Source organism: Phoenix dactylifera, unplaced genomic scaffold (assembly GCF_009389715.1).
Source record: "Phoenix dactylifera cultivar Barhee BC4 unplaced genomic scaffold, palm_55x_up_171113_PBpolish2nd_filt_p 000388F, whole genome shotgun sequence".
Classification (NCBI taxonomy): domain Eukaryota; kingdom Viridiplantae; phylum Streptophyta; class Magnoliopsida; order Arecales; family Arecaceae; genus Phoenix; species Phoenix dactylifera.
Window position 1 is genome coordinate 43337 of NW_024067834.1, and position 22936 is coordinate 66272.

Sequence of the window (22936 nt, forward strand, 5' to 3'; positions counted from 1 at the left end):
TGAGGGTATTGTGAGTTGAAAGGCACGTATGCACGCTAATAACTCAGGAAAATTAAGAAGGGAACTTACCCGGGCGGTGCTGCAGTAAGCACTGCCGGCGACCTCTTCCAGCGAAATACCCCGGAACACGGCCCGGTCCGCTGGAAGCACTGCACGCCGCAACATGGAGCGTGCGACCTCGGCGTCTTGGAAGGCCGAGCTCCCCTCAGGAATAGAAGAGTCCGGCTCAACCGACTCTTCTCGGAAGGCCCGGGAAGAGCTCGGCACGATCGAACCCGAGGTCCCGGAGCCGCTCGCCTCGGGGCCTCGGGTAGGTCCGGATCCTGGCTGCTGCGGCCGAGCCACGGACGACTCCCCCCGCTGGGCAAGGGGGGCAGGGCAAGGAAGGGCCGACGGGCCCGCACCGCTAACCACCTGCTCCTGCCTCGGGTCGGCTGCAGGGGCCCCCGCCCCGGGGCCACTCGTCCCGGCCGATGAGGAAGCACCGTCTGTCCTCGCCCTCCTCCGAGGCTGGGGATTAGCCCCCTCGGCCTCGGCCTCCCGCCTCCTCAGGCGGGAAAAAAGCGATGTGTTACTGGTCGGCATACGGGGAATATCTGAAATCAAAAATTTTGCTAAGTGTCAGGCCAGTGGCAGTAAAAGCGAAAAACAAAGAATGAAAAAAAAACGTAGCCACCCTTACCCTCGGGGCGCGCCGAGCTCAGACCCACGCTCGCCAGGGCGTCCTCCCGCAAGAGCTCGGTCAGGTCGTTGCCCCTCCCGAGGGCTCGCACGGAGTCTAGGGTCCTCAGCTCCCTCCCCGTGGGCTCGGAGAGTTTGTTGAGGGCCTTCAGCCGAGGGTGACCCCACCTCGGCTCAAACCCCCAAGGCGCCTCGGACGCCAGGAAGAAAAACTTCAGCTTCCAATCGTGAATCGAGGTAGGGGCGCCCCGGAAGAGTGACATACCGCCCCGAAAGGCGAAATATAGCCACCCTGCGTCCGCCGGATTCTTCTTTAACAGAAAACACCGGCGGAAAAGGCCTACCGTGATCGGAATCCCGTGCCCGAGGCACAGGGACAAAAATCCGATTATGGTCCTCCATGAGTTCGGAGCCAACTGCGCCGGGACGAGCTGGTACTCGGCCAGCAAGCTGCTCACGAACTCATGGGTAGGGAAACGCAGACCCGCCCAAAGTGTCTCGCGGTAAACCGCGATCCGACCTGGGGGCGGCTGCGTCACCCTGTCTTCCGGCCCTGCGGTTTCAAGACGAAACCCGGGCTGGAAGAAGAAACGGGAGCGGATTATCTCCACCTCCTCCCCTGACAAACTCGACCCAACTTCTTCGGGACCGGGACCCATTCTCACAGAAGAGTGGAATAAAAGTTAAGAACAGGAAACGGAAGTTGACGAGGAAAAGAAAAGAGGAAACCCTAGTGAAAGCAGGAAGAAAACCTACTGGACATTGCCGGAAATCGCTCCGGGCACCGCCGGCAAAATTCGGTTGAGGGAGAAAGCAAGGTGAAAAGACAACGGAAATGAGAGGCAGCCAAATAAAACCTTTAGGGCAGACTCGTGGGATTTATATAGACCCCCCTGACGGCCCAGATCGATGGGGTCGGTTCCCATCCCCCGATCGGCCTGCGCCACGTGGCGACCTCGGAGGCCGAGGCACCATATTCACTCCGGTTTAATAAATCGAGTACGAAATCAAAGGGTCGTCCCATCGGATCTCGGGACCTCATTATGGGTCCACAGAATCGAATCGCCTTGAAGGACGAGCGGACGGCGCCCCCGCTCCCCCCATTTAATAAGATTGGGGACACCTGGAGCCCCGATGTGGCCTCCGCCTCTTCAGAATTATGGTCCGGTAACACGAAATCGGAAGCGTCCGACTTTGCGTCACGCCGCGTGTCCGTTTGGGACCCCGCAACGGCACACTCATTAATCTGCCTCGACGAACCCGAGGATCCCCCTCATTAATCCGCCGTAAAACAATCCCGGCGATTCAAGGGACGCCACCCCCGCTTCTAGAAACGTAATGATACGGGCTTTGTCATAAGTCCACTGAATAAAGCGACCTCGAGACGCCAAAGGGCGCGGATGTCACCACAAAAGCTCCGAAAAGCGCAAGGGGGCGGACGAGACTCGCCCCCCCAACTTCGGTGACAGACTTTACTTCCCACGTCCGAGCCCACAAGCCGCTCGCACTCGGAAGTCGGGGGGTAGTGTTGGGGGGGGAATAAGATTTTTCTCTCTGTGACATAAATGCTCCTAAGAAGCTGTACAACCTCCGACCCCGGACAGCCGAAGTCGGCATCCGACCTCGGAACATCCGACCTCAAGACGACCAAGACAACCGACCTCAGGACCTCTAAGCTAAGAAAGACCCCGACGTTCGAGGTCTACTCTTGTCGACCGCCTACCACGGCCGTGCACCTCTGAGGTCCGGCCGAGGACCACGCCCTGACACCCTTCGGGCATTTATTGCGCATGGCCACTGTAACCCTCCGGCTTACTCAACAATAAATGCGGATCTCCAGCTTACTCCACAATAAATGCAGATCTCCGGCTTACTCCACAATAAATGCAGATCTCCGGCTTACTCAACAATAAATGCAGATCTCCGGCTTACTCCACAATAAATACGGATCTCCGGCTTACTCCACAATAAATGCACATAGCTCCTGTCATCTACGGACTCCCAGCTCTCCACGGCAAGTAAGCCCAGCAGAGTCTAGTCGACTATGATAAGACTCTGGTCTCGGCCATACCTCCGACACCGATACAATAATTCGCCTGGTTGCGCGCTAGTTCGGGTTGTACGACGCCCTCACCGCCGACATCAGTGCAATGATTCGCCTGACCAAGCGCCGACCAGAACGACATGCCGAGCCGTACTACGGCTTCGCCCCTCTACATCACAGGTAAACCGACCCCCGCATATAAGAGGGAGCCTTCGCCTCTCGGAGAGAGGGAGAGAAAAAACATTCATACACTCACTGTTTGTCTCCTTCTCCACACCATTTGCCCCCTCCCTGACTTGAGCGTCGGAGGGCCGGCGCCGGAAAACCCGGCCACCGGCTCGTGTGCAGGCACCCGAACGGAGGACACCACCAGCCAACGGATCGCCGCCCCGCTGCGAGGATCTGCTGCTCCTTCTCTCCGACCGCCCCGGACGGAGGACGCCGCCCGCCGACGGACCGCCGTCCCGCCGTGAGCATCCACCTCCCGCTCCCTCTCCTCGACCGAAGATTGCCCCCGGGTCCAATTTCCAGCAACAGGTCTAAATCCAAGAAGCCAAAATCGGGCACAATGTTGTGCCAGAGTTTTCCAAATCATACAAGGACTCTCTCTCTCTCTCTCACACACACACACACACCCTCAACCTACGAGAGAAGTGGAGAGCAAACCCTGGCACACACTAGGTGCTGTCAGCCCCTCTCATTGGCCTTATTATGCAACTAGTAAAAATGCTTTGTGCTTCTCCTAGATAATTTGGAAAGCTGTAGATCAATTAGAGCTACAATCTCCATAATGAAAGGCTTCTTCCTTAACAAGCCATTCCACTTTGTGCATGCACCAATAAGGCCCTAGAGATGATCAGGTACAAAAATTGCATGAAACCTTAAGTGCTGCAATTAGTATAGTCTTCCACCATTTTCTTTTTCCCTTTTTTGGGGGGTGGGGGGGTGGGGAGGAGAAATCTTATCTTGTTGGATAATCTAGAGATGAATCGTGCATTAACACTTGCTTGGGCACATTAACAAATAGATCTTATGTTAAACAACTAGCTTTATTCATGATGTGAACATAATCATCTATAATCTCCATCTGTCATGCAATAGTTTAACTTTGGTTTCACTTAGTTGAAGTTATTCAGACCACAAGAAGTAGTAGTGCCATTAGGTCTGACTTGCATGCTCAAATAACAGCGGCAAGTCAAATGCTTCGCCATGCATGACGTAATTTGATGAAGCAGACTAAAACATGACATTACACATCCATGTGAAAGTGTAAATTTTCACGGCCCAATGATTGAAGAGATGAAAAAAGAAAACTGAATTGACCATATAACATGACTAATTGATCATATTGAGAACTATTAGATAATTTTAGATTATATAACTCAGAAACTTTCCCCAGCATTTCTTGGCAAAAGTGGAAGCAATCATCTCTCAATCTTTTCTTTAATATTCTAATCTTCATTAAACATTACATTGTGGGTCAATACAGTTGTTTGATTCGGTATGGAGAGACCTACCGAAGGATCAGCATCAGAAAACATCAAAGAACCATCTTCGTGTTGCGCTGGATGGGATGGCTTCCTCTGAAGATTTACCTCCTCATGGTGCTGTTGATCAGGTAATCTACATGCTTAAATAATTTCAAATTAGAACATCTGGTATATGATTTGTTGGGAGCTTGAGGACCTGTAGAGAAATTCTGAGAAACAGCTGGAGAAAAACACTGGATCTAGTCGACTATATTGAAGACTATCAAATACAGACTCCGAAGTGGGATTTTTTTTTTTGCGAATGGATAAAGACTCCAAAGTAGTTAAACTGAAGAATCTATAGGCTATAGCCCAACGATTGCAGCCTTCCTCCATTTGGGAGGTTTTGGGTTTGGAACCTTGAGGTGTTTCCCTAATGTTCAACTCAGAATTATATCCATGATGCTCCCTCTGTTATGTTAAGAAAAAAAAAGAAGTTCATACTATCTTAAAAATGCATAAAATAAGTGCATACATATTTTGTGTACAGTATTGATGCAAAAAATCTATGATATTTTTCTCTAAAAGATCCTTTAAAGCTGAAAATAGTTGTTTTTGTATTGCAACAACTGAATGTTCAATTCTCACTCATGGTTCCCACAAAATTTCATCAATTATAGCCACATTCCACCACAGGAGATTTTTGAGCTAGTTGGCCGGTCTCCCTTTCTTATATGTAACCTTAGTCTTACTTTGTTGCCTATGTGCATAGATCTTTAATACGTTCAAACTCCTCTCTTTAGAAGAAACATGCCTCCAGATTTTATTTATAGACCTGTTAGATAATTTACAATTATCCAACAATGGAAGGCTTTTTTTTTTGGGTTACCCTATTTTTTCCAGAAAAATCAAGTGCTAACCATCTCTTTGATATTCCTATATATTTTCTTTCATAATTTTTTCTGCAAATTATTGTTCCCTTTCTATCTGCATATGTTCTTCCGAAGCGATCCATCCTCGAAACATTTTACAAATATATTATGACACCTTGGATGTTGGAATTACTATAATTCTGTATTATCGTTTCAAGGTCGTAACAGTCTGGTTACTGTTTCAGGTTGATGCTTTTGTGAAAGACGCTTTCAAAATGGCAAATGCAGACGATGGGAAGATTGTGGATGAAGCAGAGTTCAAGAAAACATTAACCGAGATTCTTGGGAGCCTTATGTTGCAGCTGGAGGGCAACCCCATATCTGTTTCATCCAACTCAGTGGTTCATGGGCCTCTGGAGTCTTCATCTACTGCCCTCTTTCCTCCCTCGTCATTGTCCGGTTCCCAAAGTGAGGGTGATTAACCTAGATCAATAGTAAAAGAACGAACAGCGATTACATCAAGGACTTCATAGAAGTTATCTAATTTCCTTAATATTAATGGACTAGTTGATAATATGCTGTATTTGTCGCCCCAATTCACACTCACCTTTCCCCACAAGTTTTTGGGGCAGAAAATCATAATACATATATGTTTGCAGATGATGATAATAACTTAAGTTGGGTAAAAAGACATGCTCTGATATTTATGGTTACCAAGATTTTATGTGAAGTCAAAGTCATCGTCTAGAGAAACATTTTGTCTGTGCTATGAAAATAAAACATGAAATTGCCTTAAAAATTCAGAGTTTTGATCTAAAAGAGGAGTCTCTGCCTTGGAGGAGGGTGGTTTAAAGCTGGAACTGGGTTGGGTACTCTCTCGGGAGGAAACCATGGTGCCAAAATTCCGACAGGCTTCGCTGGAGGAAACTGGAACTGCAGAAACTCTACCAAAACCTTGACCGCTAAAAAGATATTTGAGAAATTGATGAAAGCAGTCCTGTATATCATTTTCACTGCCCAAAATCCCCCGAGACTAATCCAAAATAGCTACAAAATTCCCTCTTATTTTCCCGTTTGGTTGAAACTTCATCCCTTTTTGTTCAATACGATTGTTCAGTATTGTTCGGCAATTCTTATTTTTGGAACCATTTACAAATTGTAACACAAGTACGCATGTACATAGCCAAGCAGAGTATATACATTAAAGGCATATACACGAACCATAATCATTTATTTCAATATGCAAATTCCACGTATCGGTAGGGATTAATGATAAAAGGAGGAAATTTGTCACTCCAAATCAAGAAACTTGAAGAAGAGATTTGTTTGTTTTCATTACAGTCAATAGAGCAACTCCAAAAGCCTTGTCCAAGAAGCAACACATCAGTTCTAGCAGTTCAGATATATGAAATACATTATGACACTAGTACCCGTGCCTATTGAGTGTGCTTCAATAATTATAATATACGATATCTATTTTACTATTAAACTGAAACTCCCTCAGCGTTCCTGTTGGGCTTCAGTTCATATGACCCCAACCTTCAGTTCCCAAAATACCGTTTCATATACCGCACTTCTCCCAGCCATGCGTTTCTGAACCCTACGCCCCACTAGCGTAGTTGAGATCGTATGGTTCTAAACCCTAAGGTCAAGGGTTCAAATCCTTTAACATTTATTATTTATTTATTTATATTTTTTCACAGCACAAGCATCGCATGTGTCATATTCCAGTTCAATAAAAATAACTTCATATAAATATCAAAAAATATATTTGCTGGTTGTACTCATCCCAAGTGGCTACAAAATTCATCTTATAATTATCAAGGAAATGTGATACTAGAAATAATACAAAACGCAGACACATCCCATTGGGATGAGATAGAACTCTCTACAAGAAAATAAATTAGGAGAGGAGTACCTCATCTGGTCTGCGTTGTTATGGAAGTCTTCCAAGAAGGTGCGTCTATTGCTTTAGCCTTGCCTGCATTTTCCTGATTGCTAAGAAAACAACACAAGGCCTTGGGATCAAAGCTGTCAATTATTTCCATTGCCAGCTTCGCTGCTGCAAATTCTAATTCCACTTAAAATGTAACCACCAAATGCACTCATCTGCATCATTGGATGAGTACGCGCAGGAAGAACCTGCATCAGCATTTGGAAAAACGAGAAATATTCATTTAAGGCATCCGTACCACCAAAAATGTTTACCTTGAATCTAAAATATAAAGACCAAGACTACTTAACATGCATTATAACCAAGTTAGACTAAAAGGATATATCAATACCTATTAAAGAAAGTTTACTATCTATGTCGTTAACAGTGAGAACCAAAATTCTCGATGAAACAATGACCTGGCTGGAGTTTAGGGTTAACATCATTTCTCTCAATACTATGATGTCACCATGGATTAGTTAGCCAGTGTTGGTCATCTTGCACTTCCAGATAGGTGTTGGTGTTCTGAATCTGACGTTGGTCAGATTAGGCCAGCAACATGGCAATTTTTGTTGGAAGACCAAGTGCATTGTCACCACTGTAAGCATTGTTTTCTAATCATCATAACAAAAAAGAAGGGGAGGAAAAGGAGAAGGCAGTGTCGAAGGAAGAAGCAAGATCTGGAGTAAATAGTGTTGCAACAAAGTGAGTTGGTATCAACTGATTTGCAGCTCTAGCAGTAATCAACACATGATGACTTCAGATGGTGCTACTGTAAATACTCACTTAAAAACCATACTTTGACTCAGGATTGCATGGCTTTATGCATTTGTCCTACAGATGAATTGAAAAAAAAACTTGCACTACTCTAAACATACTAGCTTTTTTCTCCCAGACAAACTCTACCGGTCAACAGGGGTCAGCTAGAATTAACACAAGAAAAAAGGTTAAAGTATAAAGTTTCATTGAATAACGGTGGAGAAGCACATTATTGAGTCATCATGGCCTGTGAGCTTTCGATATTTTATAATTTGTTAAACAACTTGACTGAGTGGCTGGGAGGCATCTCTATGGCTGTTCTGAAGATAACCAAACATGGAAACAACAGAATCAGTCTTAGACACTCATCTCTCCAGTAACAGTCACAAACGTCCTAAGATTTTGGTGAAAGTTTCGTAGCAAATGGTGACTGGATGATGTTGCACAAGATATCTAATGAACAATGCTTTTTACCCATAAGGGGGCATCATGGCAAAACCCTGAAAATTAGCTTTCTGTTATGATGTCCTCTTACAGGTAAGAAAAATGTAATGGTTGCACAAAGTTTCTGAAGTCCCATGGTGGCTAAGCTTGCTGATTTGAACTAAACATGTGTTTCTTTAGAATGAACAAGAATTATAAGCCATGGATAGATGACACTAAGAAAAAGAAAATAAAGATATACATGTCCGTTACTGCTTTTAGTGATCTAAATTGTACCTCATGCTAGCGAACGTGCGTATGCACTTACATGTTAATGGTAGGATAATGGCTTTACATGTAACCACATTAGAAAGTCTGACCTGATATTCACGAAGCCAAGGCTCTGAAATTTGCAAATTAATGGCCATTCTCGAAGTTTGTAGTCTATGCATACATGTTGCAAGAGGCTGCATATTTAACCACCGACAGGATAAGTAAGATCAATAAACAGAAATAATCTTCCAACTGCACGGTTAAGAGACAGCTAATAACAAAAATGAACAAGCCAACAGGACATGGTGCCACAAGTGAGTACTCCTTTGGTGTAGCTTGCATATGAAATAACTGCTAACTTTAATCATACAAAATATATAGTCACCTGAAGGAATTGGTGATAAATTGCAAATGGTGCAGAATATGACAAAAGTGGTAGCAGATCTTGAACTAAGCTCCCCACCTCCAGTTCTGGAGCAGCAATCATCAAGCTACACAACAAATTACCAACAATGAAAATAAGATCTTGCCTTAACCATATTCAGTTTATGCCTTACCTGCTAAAGCCTTTTTCCTTCCATAACTTTATAAGTTCTGGTGACGCTCTCCTCCCCGGGTTGACCGACTTGCAACCTCTAGAAGAGTTGTCCCCATGTCGGCAATCTACAATGACATGTACTCATAACATCTGGCAGATCACTTCCAGAAAAACAAACAAAAAAAATGATTTCTTCTGGGGGATAACTGTTCACCTGACAAAGAATCTCCTTCCTGGACAACAGGATCTTCAGATAAAGCTATTGAACTTTTGGAAGCACATTCAGTCAGCAAAGAATCCTTGGTTTGTGATTGTATTTCTGAAGATTGGATATTCTCATGTGATTTGGAGTTTTCATGGTCAAGGTTTTCTGAAGAACAGAGATCAGAAAAAGGAGCTTGAACAATCCTGCATTTGATGGAACACCACACAACTGAATTTGCAAAAGACACTGATTTCCACTTATTTAATAATCAACATAAACCAAAGTGATGGTCAGACAACTATTTCATCGTTAAATCTCCATCAAATAAGTTAATGCATAACCACTTGCATGAATTAGGAACATTGTTAGCCAATCAGGGAACTTGTTAAGTGGGTGCAATAAGGCGAAGTGAATACTTGGCTATAGCCTAATGCCAATGAGCAATGCCATTCGCCTAACAATATATATGTGGCTAATGGAAGGAGCGAACATCTGCAAGAAAGCATTAAAATTATAAGAGTAAGCGACTAAGCATCGTCTGGTTAAGTATTTCATATACAAGGATGGCAGTTGCAAAAGGGATACAAACATTTGGAGGGGTGAAGATAGAATAGAGACTAGAGAGTGGTCATTCCAGTAAGAAAGCAACTTTGATAAGCCATAAGAACAAAATGAAATACTGGTAGGCCGAGAGAAGAGCAAAAGTGTTAATAGGCCAAAGGAGACTAGACAACCTGAGGGATAAAGATGAAGTCAAAGTTATCAGCAGTAGAAAGTGGGAGTGAAGAGGGATAGCACAGCACAGGATATGAATAAGGGTTGCATTACTAGCACCTCACAATCACCATGCATAAGAATTGTAATATTGGCACCTTTTAATGTTTAGTATGTAGTTAGACACACATGGCTGAGTGAGCTGTAGACAACAAGGACAAACAGGTGCAGCAGAACATGTGAAGATGAGATTGAGAGGACAAATATTATTACAACTAATTAGCAGATAGTATGGATGATAAGCTCAACCAACATCTACACAGCCTCCGTAAAAATTACCAGAACAGATATACGAAGTATCAAAGGCTGCACTTGAAATGAAAGAACATTTTCACTCAGCAATACCATTCCACTGATGAATATGACTAACCAAAGAGCTAAGACAAATTTACTCACATAAGGAACACAAGTCATGGGATGAGTATCTATAGGAAATTAATTAAAAACCTTTTAAGATTGTCATGCCTGACACTTCTGACACATGATATTGAATGCTACATAACATTTATTACCACCTTTTAAAAAGAAAAGAGGCCCATACATCATAGCATGCCAAGCAAAAAGGTGCAATATAAATATTCATGGTACTATGAAAAATATTGATTGTTTCATCTTGTCACAGATCTTCTTTTTTTTGATGGAATAGACTTGTCACAGGTAGCATGGTAAATTGCCAAAAGACTGAGGAAACTAGTACAATAAAAACATAATTAAGAATCAGCAGAGCAAGCTACCCTATGATGGAAAGAAGAAATAGATTATGTTCCCACATCCAAGCAATTTACAGTCCTTTTGTCTCACGTACTCCACGAATTCTACGATCTGCTTATTGACATTAACAAATGAAAGAAAATTTTGAACACACGACAACAAGAGAGTTTCTCTTGATGTTCATCATTAATCCCTTCCACCAGACTAAAAGCTGCCTTTTTAATTTTTAAAATAGGTGAACATCTTTCATACCACCTCAATCTCCTTCAACCATTAGCATGATGATGTAAAAGTTCTATAACCTTACAATATTCCTTTTGAGTTACAGGGCATAATTCTGATTTACAAGAACCATGGATGAGATCTTGAAATTCTATCTTCCGTTCCTCTCCCATTTCATCCAACAATGGCATAATACCATTTATAATTGGAATACCAAGCTCTGGGATTTCTTTTAAAAGTTATTATCTGATTCATACGCAATTATGCCAACTAAATCTCCCAAGTCCAGCAAATCTTTCTCAAGCAAAAGAGATAGAAAATTCATCTAACTGAGCATATTGTTGATTCGATTAACAGAATACTCCGACTTTTTGAAAAATTCTCCTAATCATTTTCTATTTTTCCATTTTTAGGTTATTTTCTGAATTTAAATTGATGTGATGAAAGAACAATGCTTTTCTGAATTGTTGGCAACTTGCAAAAGTTCTGGTTTTTTGCTATTCATATATATTCTGAAACTTTTCCGAATTTGCAATTTATTGCAAGCTCTCAATATTTTTAATGTTCCTTACTATTTCAATTTTGATCACCAAACTTCTTGAATTTCTCGTTAACCTTTCACCTAATTATTATTTTTTACCTAGGTGTAAATGTTGAACACGTCACTGTGCTATCAACAAGGTTTCCTGAAAGTAACACAAAGAAATGATTTATTATGGTATGAGCTAAAACTATACCGCAAACTGTACCAGAACAAGCCAAGCGAACCCAGATTTACCTATTTAAATTTTAATCACAGCACAATAAAATTCCTTTAGCTGGCATATTGATTTGTGTATAAAAGGAGAGATTTCCTTGTTCACTCCTCCCTCAATCTTAGCTAGCAGATTGAATATAGATTACAGATGAATCATTATACTTGTCAAAAGAATGCATACCTGCTCAATGTTTCACTATTGAAATTGAACATTCTCACTATATCTGAAGGGTAGGACATTGATCGAAAATAAGTACTGCAGATGTAGCCTATACCTGTCACATGGACAACAGGCACCACATTTTAATGTACTCTCAGCAATCCTCGCTACATGCATAATTACATAGTATGATTCATCCTGAAGAAGAAAACAAATTCATATATAGGACAACTGTAAAAACACATAAGAGCTACAATAGTTCACTAACAGTACTTTGCATATATTAAATGGGCAAAAAGATTAACCGTACGAAAAGAAAACCTATTAAAACATGGAACTATTCCCAGACTACTTCACTAGGATAATAGCCGTCACTCAATACAATTGTACATTGTGACTTACCAGAAACATGGGACCAATTCATGAATAGCATATTGCAGTTTGAGTTCTAGTATTTGTGCATGTTGCATGAGTCCGTGGGATGCATAATATGCATCATAACCCAATGCTTCATAGGAAAGGACATAGTAAACCAGTTACCTGAATCAGTTTACATAAAAAATAATATCTTAATTAATTCTAATCTCCAAAAGTAATTATCATCAATTTTATTAGTCACACTGACTTTTTTAGTTAATTATTTAACTTAAAAATATGCCTAAAACAAACATCATTGTTGATTTTGATTGGAGTTGAAGCTACAATCTCATGTCCAATTTCAAAAATCCATGTTGGTTATGTATCTGAGTCAGATATCTATCAAACACTTGGATACTTGGGAAGTTCTATGGTAGCCACTTTAAAAGATTGGAAGAGAAACTCAACCCTTCGAACAATGAGTTCGATCCTCAATTTTGATGTTAGGAACGAGTATGTTTCTTTTTGGGAGATTAGTCAAGGATGACAGCATTGAAACAATTTAGCAAAATATTTTTTTATATCCTTGAGTTAATTGGAAAGTTTGAGAAACATATATTTAAACATCCTAACAAACAATATCTTTTTTTAATATTTTCTTTTAATATTTACATAAATAATATTTAAAAGCACAATTATAATTTAGTCAAAATTACATTTTCTGTAACCCACGTATCTTTTTTTTCCTCCTCTCCAGCCAGACATTTGCATACATGTTTGAATCTGATTCTCATATCCCTGTCCATGCAACACTTGCAATTTGGAATACTAATTTCCGCAGAAAATAATGTGAACAAGTTTAAACTCGGTATTCTATCAATACTAATTCATAAAACAAGAACAACTAGTATTAAGTCATCTATTGTAGTCAGCTTTTATTGTAGCCTTAGCCAATGTTTTGTACATTTTAAGCATAACTGTGTCTCTTCTCCCCAACAATACCAACCATGATATGGCAGTCATTTTTGGAAGTACTTGGTACAAAATAATTGTGGTACAAACCTTTTGACAGTTTCCAATCTAAATCCAGAACTTCATGAATACTGAAAAATAGAACTACCTCCCAATCGTTCTGCAATAGCTCCAGTAAGTAGACCTCCAACCATATCCACCACAAGGATATCTGAGTATGCACCAACATTAGCCATTGAAAGTAGGAGAGATAGTGTGTCCATGCGCAAAAACCTAAGAATCATAAAAGGAGAACATCAATGGAGAAAAATGGTGCTTATCAAGCAATAATTTATCAGCTATTGCTAAGGGGATATGCTAATACTACAAGTAAACACGCAACTATCAGAAACAATATTATGTCATGGCAATTTCTTTTATTAAATTGAAGGACACTCATAGATGAGATGCTACCATACACAACAGTTTTTATTTCATTAAGGAAAAAAGACAATAAATAAAGCACATTAAATCAATTGTAACTTTGAGAATGCCCTGTTGAAAGCATATAAATATTTAGATTGGATTAATTGGATAATCAGCAACTTCTCATTAATGGTTTTTTTCCCATTAGTTTATAGATATGGCCAACCAAATGATGTCAAAATCATCTGACATACTTACAAAAAAGTCGTAATTCATTAGAACACACCACTTCCACATCTTATGACCATTGAAGCAAATTACGATTCACGCTCAAGTAAATGAGCGCCAAGGCTGAATTAGTGCATGTGTGAGGAGTTGTGCAGCCTATATACAAGCTTCCCACAATACTAGCAGCACAAGTAAAACTACACCATTTTAGTCTTTGCAGATACAATTATATATCCAATAATTTTTACCATGAATCTTGAGCTTATTCATGTCATCAAAATGTAAATGTAGCAATAAGGTTTTGGTTCATATGACAAATAATTCAAAACTACACAAAGCGTATGCCGTACAATAACTAGCACACATTTTCAAATAATTATAATGATGTATTACTTAGAAATCAATTTCATATGTTCAAAATACACACAATAGTATGAAATGATGAAAATAGCTCCATTTCTTTCAAAAAAAAAAAAAGAAAAAAAAGCATCTGAGCATCTTAATACTGGACTCTGAAATATCTGACCATCTTTGCATGCTAGTGTGTGCCAAGCATCAGCACAGGTAGGCAAAATGTAAGATTTGAGTACTGCCACATATCAATCTGCACCAGTAAGGTACTGGCACCATACCAACATATGTGCAATACCTAATTTTCGATAAGCTGACATATGGAGGCATACCATGTGTCAGTTCAGAACCATATCATACTGGTTTTGTACTGTACTAGTAAGGTACTGTACAGGTACCAGCACTTTAAACCTTGATTCTTATCACGATGGTCCTATCAAGAAGATGCATGATGTGCAATATTTCAATCGATGTCTCGAAGACCATGGGGCTTGAAGAGCGAAGGTCTGAATGTTAGAATAACTCAGTGAATCCATCAAAGAGTAATTGCAACACATACACTTAAAACGAGTCATCACCTCTTTGATATGGCATTCATATAATGCACATGTACAAACATAAGCAACTAAAACAAGTCATATATACAAACAAAATCATAGGCAATGAAAAAATACTGAATAACAGATATATCTCTTCACAAAGAATATGATCCTCAACAGAAGAGAATGGCAAAGCAAGCCTTGTAAAACCCACTTCAATTAATGGGCTATTTGTTGGTTACAAAAAAAATACAAATACAAACTATTCAGCGCAAGACAGATCCAAGATATAACCCACTCAAGCAATTGTAAATACAAAGTCTAGAATTAAAACAAAAATGTTGTCCACATATTAACTCGTCAAAATACACGACAAGACGACAACATTTTTATTCCTTCTGTCATGGTTGAGCACCTACAACATACTATATTTCTATATCTCCAAAGCAATGCCACAAACAACTGATATCCAAATAGAGGGAACAAAGAATACAAGAATTTTGATTATAGTTACCCTATCCGAGCAGGATATTTCTTGAAATATGTCTCACATATACTGCAAAACAAACAAAAGGAGCATAACAAGGAAAAGGATTTAGTTACACGCACAAATAAATTCGATCGCAGATCAAAAAAAAGAATCAGTAGACACTCATGCCAAAGTAAACCTGGTTCCAGCATAAAAAGATATGTTGGTGGTATCATTAAGATAATACACTCCATAAACAAGCATGACATTGTCTCCTAAAATTTTAATTTATATTAATCTATCATGAAGCATGATTACGTTGCAATATTTCAAAATCTAGAATCTACTACCATAATTGTTTCAGAAGAGAAATATGTATTCTTTGATGTAACAAACATGAGAAGAAAATAATTATAGCCTCAACAAAGTCTACTCTTTTTACTATTAATTAAAGCAATAAAAAATAATAGGAATAATGTAACCTTCCCTACAGGATAGTATATGAAGTACCTTAGCTTAGATGTGACTTTGTCCGAAAAGCTTAAAAAGTATCAAGTTTTCTTCTTTTTTTTAAGTCCAATGTGTTATCAAAATCTTATAAAAATGCCTTTTGGATAAATAGTATAATAGATCAAAAAATGTTGCAAAAAAAATCATAAAATATCCTACAATTAGCATGAATGATACCTCTTACTGAGGCACAAATGGCACTTCTAAATATATATCTTTTTCAAGTTCTTATTTCCAACAGTACTTCTATTTATTTAATGCACTGTTGGACTACAAATATCACATGAAATGAGCACATTATGTGGAGTACAAATATCACAGGAAATGAGCACATTATGTGGACTACAAATGTCACAGGAAATGAGCCCACTATATAATAAGAATACTACAGTCAAGAGGAGCTTTCCAAAGCTTAACATGATAATTATTCATCGATATGAATAATGAGTCATTCAAATATTCTTCCAACTTACTTTTTACTGAGAGTTTAAGATGTTGTAAACTAATGTCCTGGATGGTTTTGCTAAATTATCTATAGATCTGCAACAGAACAACTCTTTTGAGATATTAGGTGTTTACACTGGTTTGATAAAATGAAAGCTTTACTAATTTAGCCAAGAACAATTGAATTGATTAAAGAAACCCTTGTCATATGCATAATAGTTTTGGGCATTGTTATGCATGTCCAATTTAAAATCTTGAATTGTTTGCTCTCCAAAAGAGTGTGGTGATACATAAAACGATGATAGATGTTAAATCAAAATCCTAAACTAAATTTAAAAGAAAAAAAAATGCAGCATTTCCTCACTGTGATCACCATCAGTTCCCTTAAAATATCAATAGAAAAGAAAACTAAAATGTCTGAGAATTATAAATCACTTTTCACATTATAAGGAAAAGAAAAGCACTCCTACAGCAGGAAACAACATTTTACTTTGTAACTTTGAGACTGAAAGATGAAATTTAAGGGAATTTTGTATAATGGTTAATTCTAAACCATAGCATACGATTTCCTTTGGAGCCGGTAGTGCATTATCATGATAACAGTTATAAAAGTTTTCAAATAGAGAATCAGGATCATAATTGAAAATTGGCACTAACAAATGCATCACACATTACTTTCTTTGTTGTTTTATTTCCAAGATCCATAGAAAAATCCTTTCACTTCCCAATCATTTTCTTTGTAAACTATGCCAGCTTCCATCAGACATCTAATTGTTACACTCCCTTATAAAGGATCATGTACAAGCGAAAAACACCAGACGTCAATATGCATCAAGAATCAAACTAATTCAATAACCCATATAGGAAAGTTTGATTATATGTCACACAGAAAAATAGTTAAAAATTAAGTTGCAATAGTTGATTGGGTAGTTGTTGAACATACAAATTGCACCATGATATACCATACCGGTGCATACTGAGCACACCATACTGTACCGGTACCAAACCGGGACATGGTGCAAGGGACATACCGAATATAAGTACGCCAAACCAAACCCTTATACCGGGTGTACTAACATTATACTAAGATGGTACCTGAACAAGTTCCAGAACCGAGTTTGTGAACTTTGAATTACACCATACTGAAAAAACTCTGCATCCCTCTATGTCTTATTGAGTTCCACTCAAAGGTAATAGATCAAGAAAATACTTATGATGCTGAATAGAAACATTTAATGGAAAAACATTAAGTTTTATTTAGACACTGGTGAATCTCATTTTGCTTACCTTCCAATGAATTTATTACAGTCAATGCATGAAAATAACATCAAAACAAAACGAAATTAACTTTAAATGACAGTTTTATTACCTTCGAGTAGAAGGGCGCCTTAGAAGTACCTTAGGAGCATATTTCTTCTGTTTCTTGAGCTTGTATTTCTCCTGCAGATGGACTTTTTGATCAGAATTTTTCAAAGAACAAGGCTTCCTAAACTTTGACATTACACTCACCTGTGAAAAAGCTGTTTTCGTTCCAAATGTTGAGCTGTTAGCTATAAGAGCTTCCACAATTTCATCACCAGTTGCACCTTCCCTGATCAGAGAAAAGAAACATTGAATGTCAATAAACTGGGTCCACCAATCCTTATAATAATTAGACACTGAGATAAATGAACACTTGATGATGTTAAAAACGAAAGTTTTATATTCTATTTACTATAAAGTCCAACTGAATTCTGAGAATTGCTTTTCAAACAAGAATTGATACTTACAGTTGCAACCTTCATATCTGTTAAGCCAGATTGAACTAATGAGGAAAGACTATCATTTTTTTCGCATTCATATATTACTTTAATAATTTGCAACCTCAGTAGAGTCAATGATTAACAGCATCACAGATGCATTGACATTTCAAACATCGAGTTCATCAAGGGAAGGAAGTCTCTTCAGCATATTAGAATATCACAATCAACATACCATGGGTTTTTTTACCCAAAAAGGTACATCCATAATTAAGTAGCTACTTCCACCAACCTTCAGTAAGCCTCATTCAATTTTGCTTTCTATTAATACCTACAATGAGCCATGTTCTGTAGCAGCATGGTTTAGCATCTTGTAAATTCAAATTCATCCACTACCATGTCACATAATTTACATGAAAATGACCAATAGATGCAATTGAAAACACCCCACCAGTGTCACCCCCAATGCATAGAGACAGAAAAGGAGGGGGGGGTGGGGGAGGGGGGGAGAGGGTGCGGGGGAATTATTATTACGTAGAGCCTCTATATATTTTCATTGGACCTTAAAGTCTTGATAACAAAAATTTGATATTTTCAAATTGGATATGCACATGTACAAATCAAGAGGTGTGTACATACACACACACACATATATAAAGGTTTTAAATTTTGTAGGACAGGGTTGTCCTGATTTTTCCACGGAACGGAACATGCCCCCGTCCAGATACTTGGTACTGGGGATGTCTCAAGACATACTAATCAGGACGCTGGGACAATGACAGGACGGCTGTATCCTGACACTCGGGATGGTACTCCATTCCGGTGTCCCACGGGACGTCCTATCGGGACTTGAGTCCTTAATATATATACATACATGCATACATATATACTACATATAATAAGACAGATTTGAAATCAGCGAATATTCCTATTCCATTTGTCAATTATTATACTGAGAATAACCCCTGTTTATCTTAAAAATACATTAACTATCTCATAAGTTTTCTTGTCATTAACTACCGCACGCATATTTTCCTCCTTTCCCAATCAGATCGGACTTCATTCATAAAAGTCCCAAACAAATTGGACTCTATTTTTTTAATTTGACTCTTAAACATATTGGTCTCATATTTGACTCTTAAACAAATTGGACAACTACTCACTCTCTCCTCTCTTCCCTTAAACGTGTATTGCACATGCCTACTTGCTAGTGCATGTGTATGTATGTATATACATACATACATATATACATATATATATATATACATATACATATACATACATATATATGTTTATATACACATGCATCCATATATACATATACACATACATACACATATAGATATACATATGCATGTACATGTGTGTGTGTGTGTATATTAAAAAGAGCGTCTGGGGTCCTTTGAATCTATCAAATTTGACCTTTGAAGGAATACTAATTAGTTACACAAAAAACAAAGAATTTTATTATTATCGCTACAAATCTCAAGTCTAACACCTTATTATGGTACATATTTTTTGCTCCCTAGCCATCCATATCTCGACAACCCAATCCTATAATTTTAAACTCCAACACTAACAACTGAAAATCTTGAACATCGTTTTGTTTTGAATTTTAAAAAGTTTCTATGCAAAAATCTCCTATAGTGTTTCTAGACAGAAGTATAGCTTTCCCATACCTTGTCTAGGATCCAATCATATCCTTTTCTTAATTCAACTAAAATCCAGTAATTTAAATTATGCTTTCAAAAAATAAAATTAAATTATATATCAAATAAACTCTCAAAAAAGTAAATTTATCTAAGGTGATAATATCTAGCAAATACATAACTTTGGCTTCAAAAGGACTAGCTTTGTTTTTTAACATACAGTAAAAATCAATAATTGTCTATTATTAAATTATGCCTTTAATTTTTATTTTTTGTTATATTTTTCATGTATTGCATGTGCATGGGAGGATCCTATTGAAAAATAGTCGAGGGTCAGCTCCACGAAGCAGTTGAGGGTGAAGAGGGGTGTGAAGGCAGGAGAAGGAGAAAGATAACATCCCTAGTTTAGTAACTTGTGAATTTCTCATATAAGTTCACAATGTTCTTTTGGAATTCAAAAATCAGCAAACAGCTAATAAATAATCTAATTACCTAAAAATTTGCAATCAATAGGCCTATGAAAGAATGAGAATGACTGGTGAATTGCATTAAAGTTCAGTACGCATTATTCAATAACTTGGTTTTGACGGCAGTAATGGTGCTTTGAACATTTTTTTTTTGAATTGGTAAAATAGAAAAGGCAGACTCCCCTTGAACAAAGTCCTAGATAGGCTCCTGGTTGTCCACTAGCATTAGAAGGTGGTTATGTTTGAATCTCCTTGTTTATATTCTAATACTACAAATTTTTAGTCCACTAAATAACACCTACTTACACATGCTTAAAGAGGAAGGCCTTGATCCTGGTGCATCAATTATTACATGAACAAGTGACAGAAATAATATTTCCAACCAACATAAATTTATGCAGAGCTAACACAAAAATGACCAAAACATAACAGAAAATATTAGAAGACAACAGAAATTATCTCCAAACCTCCTCATTGCATCTATATCATCACTAGACAGATTTTGAGCTGTGTTATTGTCAATCAATGATCTATTATCTTTAAGTTCATCTATTGACTGCCCATCATCACTTTCTTGCATGCAATTATCTGCAGGTAACAAAGGGCTGGTGAGAATAGTTGTCAAGTAAAAAAGTCAGAGAAGGAGATAAGCAAAACACGAAAATAACAGCATGATCCAACATAACTTTTGGTTGTAATTAGAACTTTCATGTTTGTACTCTTACTAAAGTTTAAGAGGTAACTAATCGTGTACCTATATATTCTATACTAATAAATAAAATGGCCAAAACAGCATTATGGGTCTTATCTAATGCACTTTTTTCCAGTATCCAGTCTAAAGCATAAAATACAATGCGAGAAGAAGCATCTTATTCCACCAGGATAATGATAGGCCATCTACAACTACAAAGTAAGAGAAGTTCATAGGTAAATGAAGTCTTTGGGATCATTATATTTGATTAACTTTTCATTATCCATCCAATGAGACAACGCGAAGAAATTTTCACAAGCGATAAAGCAGGCAATGCTAATGTAGAACATGTCTAGGTCTAATATGTCCAATATTGGTCTACATTTTGTTTTTGGTTACTCGGTAATGTTATTAGAAGTCGGGAAGCTTCGAGTCACATTAAATATGAATCCAATACAAAGCAAGCAGACAACATTGGACAATTTTGGTCGAATCTAGTTTTGGCACATCCTATCAACTTAGTTGGAATATCAGGGTTATCCCACAAGTGCCAAAGTTAAGTCCAAATTATGTCGAATTTAAGTTTGAGCTAGTTTGATCCATCATCTGCATTTGAGCTTACACGACCCACATTCACTTTTAAAATTCATTGCACTAGAAGAATTAAAGGAAGCTAGAAGAATCTAGATGTTTCTTGGAGGAAGGACGAGAAGAATTTAAATTGCCATGGAAAGCAGGCAGATTATGGACAGTCCCTAGAAAGAATGGATTAGAACTGACGGATTACTGGGTAAAAGGGATGTGGAATTCGGCTTCAGAATTATCATGACAAGATGGCATGCAGTCTGTGATTTTTTTGGGTAGGTTCTACACAAAGAACACCATAGATATGTTTAAGCAGGAACAGACCTTTATGAACAAGCACACCAAAAAAGGGTCCAAGAAACTGACTGGAATAAATTGCCCGCTCACACCACTGATTGCAAAAAAAAAAAGAAAGTTATATTGCTTAAGGCCACAACTTGAACTTGGTGGAGCTATTAAACTCTGGTGGAAATCAAGCCTGAGCTCAGGCCCTTTTCATTCATATTTGAAAGTGTGTGTTCGAGGATAAACTCATGCAATACAATGAAATAATAGAAACGACGAAGGCCAGAAGGCGAAAATATAGTCAAGAAAAGAGCGACCATGGGACGGAGCAGAGGAAGAAGCGATGCGTGTCAGATGGGGACCGTTGGGGCCGGTGTCGACTCGGAACAACGAGCCAAAGGGGCAACCGATCAAGGGGCTCAAGAAGCACTTCTTGTTCCCAATCTTCAAAGTCCTGCAAGAAAAGGCACGAAAAAAGAAAGAAAGAAAGAAAGAAAGAAAAAACTATCATCTGTGAGTCTTGAACCATCGAAGAAATACAAGAACCAGAATCCAAGAAAAAGCACGAACGCGGCGGGGGAGAGCCGAGCGAAGACGAGGCGGTCGCCGTCGTTGATGTCGAGGAGGACGCTGCAGCCCTCCCACGTCGTCCTCGGATTCGGAGGGCGCAGGGCCTCCTCCGCCTGATGGCCTCCGCCTTCTTCGTCCATTGGCCACCGATGGTAAAGACTGGGGGTTTGGAGTGGGAGCTTCGGAGGGAAATGCTGCCGTCCTTTTCTTGGGGGCGCGGAGGTCAGAAAGGAGAGAAAAACCCTGGAGGCCGGAGCGGAGCGGAGCGGAAGGAGGGGTTTGAGAGAGGGAGGGGATCAACCCTCGATGGTTGATGGTTGTCGCTGGAGTCGTAGGATTCGGATCACATCTCTCCCGTGTCTCGAATCTCAACGTTGCCCGATCCAGTGTGTTGGGTTTCATAAGGGCCGTCAGATGAATGACTACGTACAAGCTTTCAGGCTACGCTACATTGGGGTCGGCGGACGTAGGTCCACTGAACTCGAACGCTACAAGTCTGGGCCAACATCTCTAGCCCAAATCCGTTTAAGATGTCTGCCGGGCCAGTCAGCCTGCCCGGCCTGGTATGAAACATTTACATAGTATAACGGTTGCCATATGCATCACATTTTATGGCATGGGTATAACGGCTTTTCTGCAAACCTTTGATCAAATTTTCTCCCCAGTCCTCTAATTTGGGCCAACCATGGTCATTTATGATTTGCATGATAGCCATGATTCTATGTGCAAATACTTGTCTCGCGAGATTGCGAGGGAGAGAGTTGGTGGTGGGGAGAAGTGGATAAGACCTCTAGCCTCATCCACTTCCCTGCTTTCCGCCTCATAGCTCTCACCTTTTCGATAAGAGTTTGGGG

General features: G+C 39.3%; 1 protein-coding gene across 1 annotated transcript; it reads right to left on the bottom strand.

The window, feature by feature from the left end:
• Nucleotides 1–6795: 6795 nt before the first annotated feature.
• On the bottom strand, nucleotides 6796–22367 carry LOC103703879 (tRNA (adenine(58)-N(1))-methyltransferase non-catalytic subunit trm6). Its single transcript, XM_008786903.4, has 13 exons — nucleotides 22083–22367; nucleotides 21830–21966; nucleotides 20419–20539; nucleotides 17606–17687; nucleotides 17466–17536; nucleotides 15188–15229; nucleotides 13299–13423; nucleotides 11843–11936; nucleotides 9207–9400; nucleotides 9012–9117; nucleotides 8840–8945; nucleotides 8562–8648; nucleotides 6796–7208 (listed from the first exon to the last, which is right to left on the bottom strand). Exons 1-13 carry the CDS (start codon nucleotides 22220–22222, stop codon nucleotides 7101–7103), a joined length of 1413 nt encoding a protein of 470 aa, XP_008785125.2. The 5' UTR covers nucleotides 22223–22367; the 3' UTR covers nucleotides 6796–7100.
• Between the last annotated feature and the right edge of the window lie 569 nt (nucleotides 22368–22936).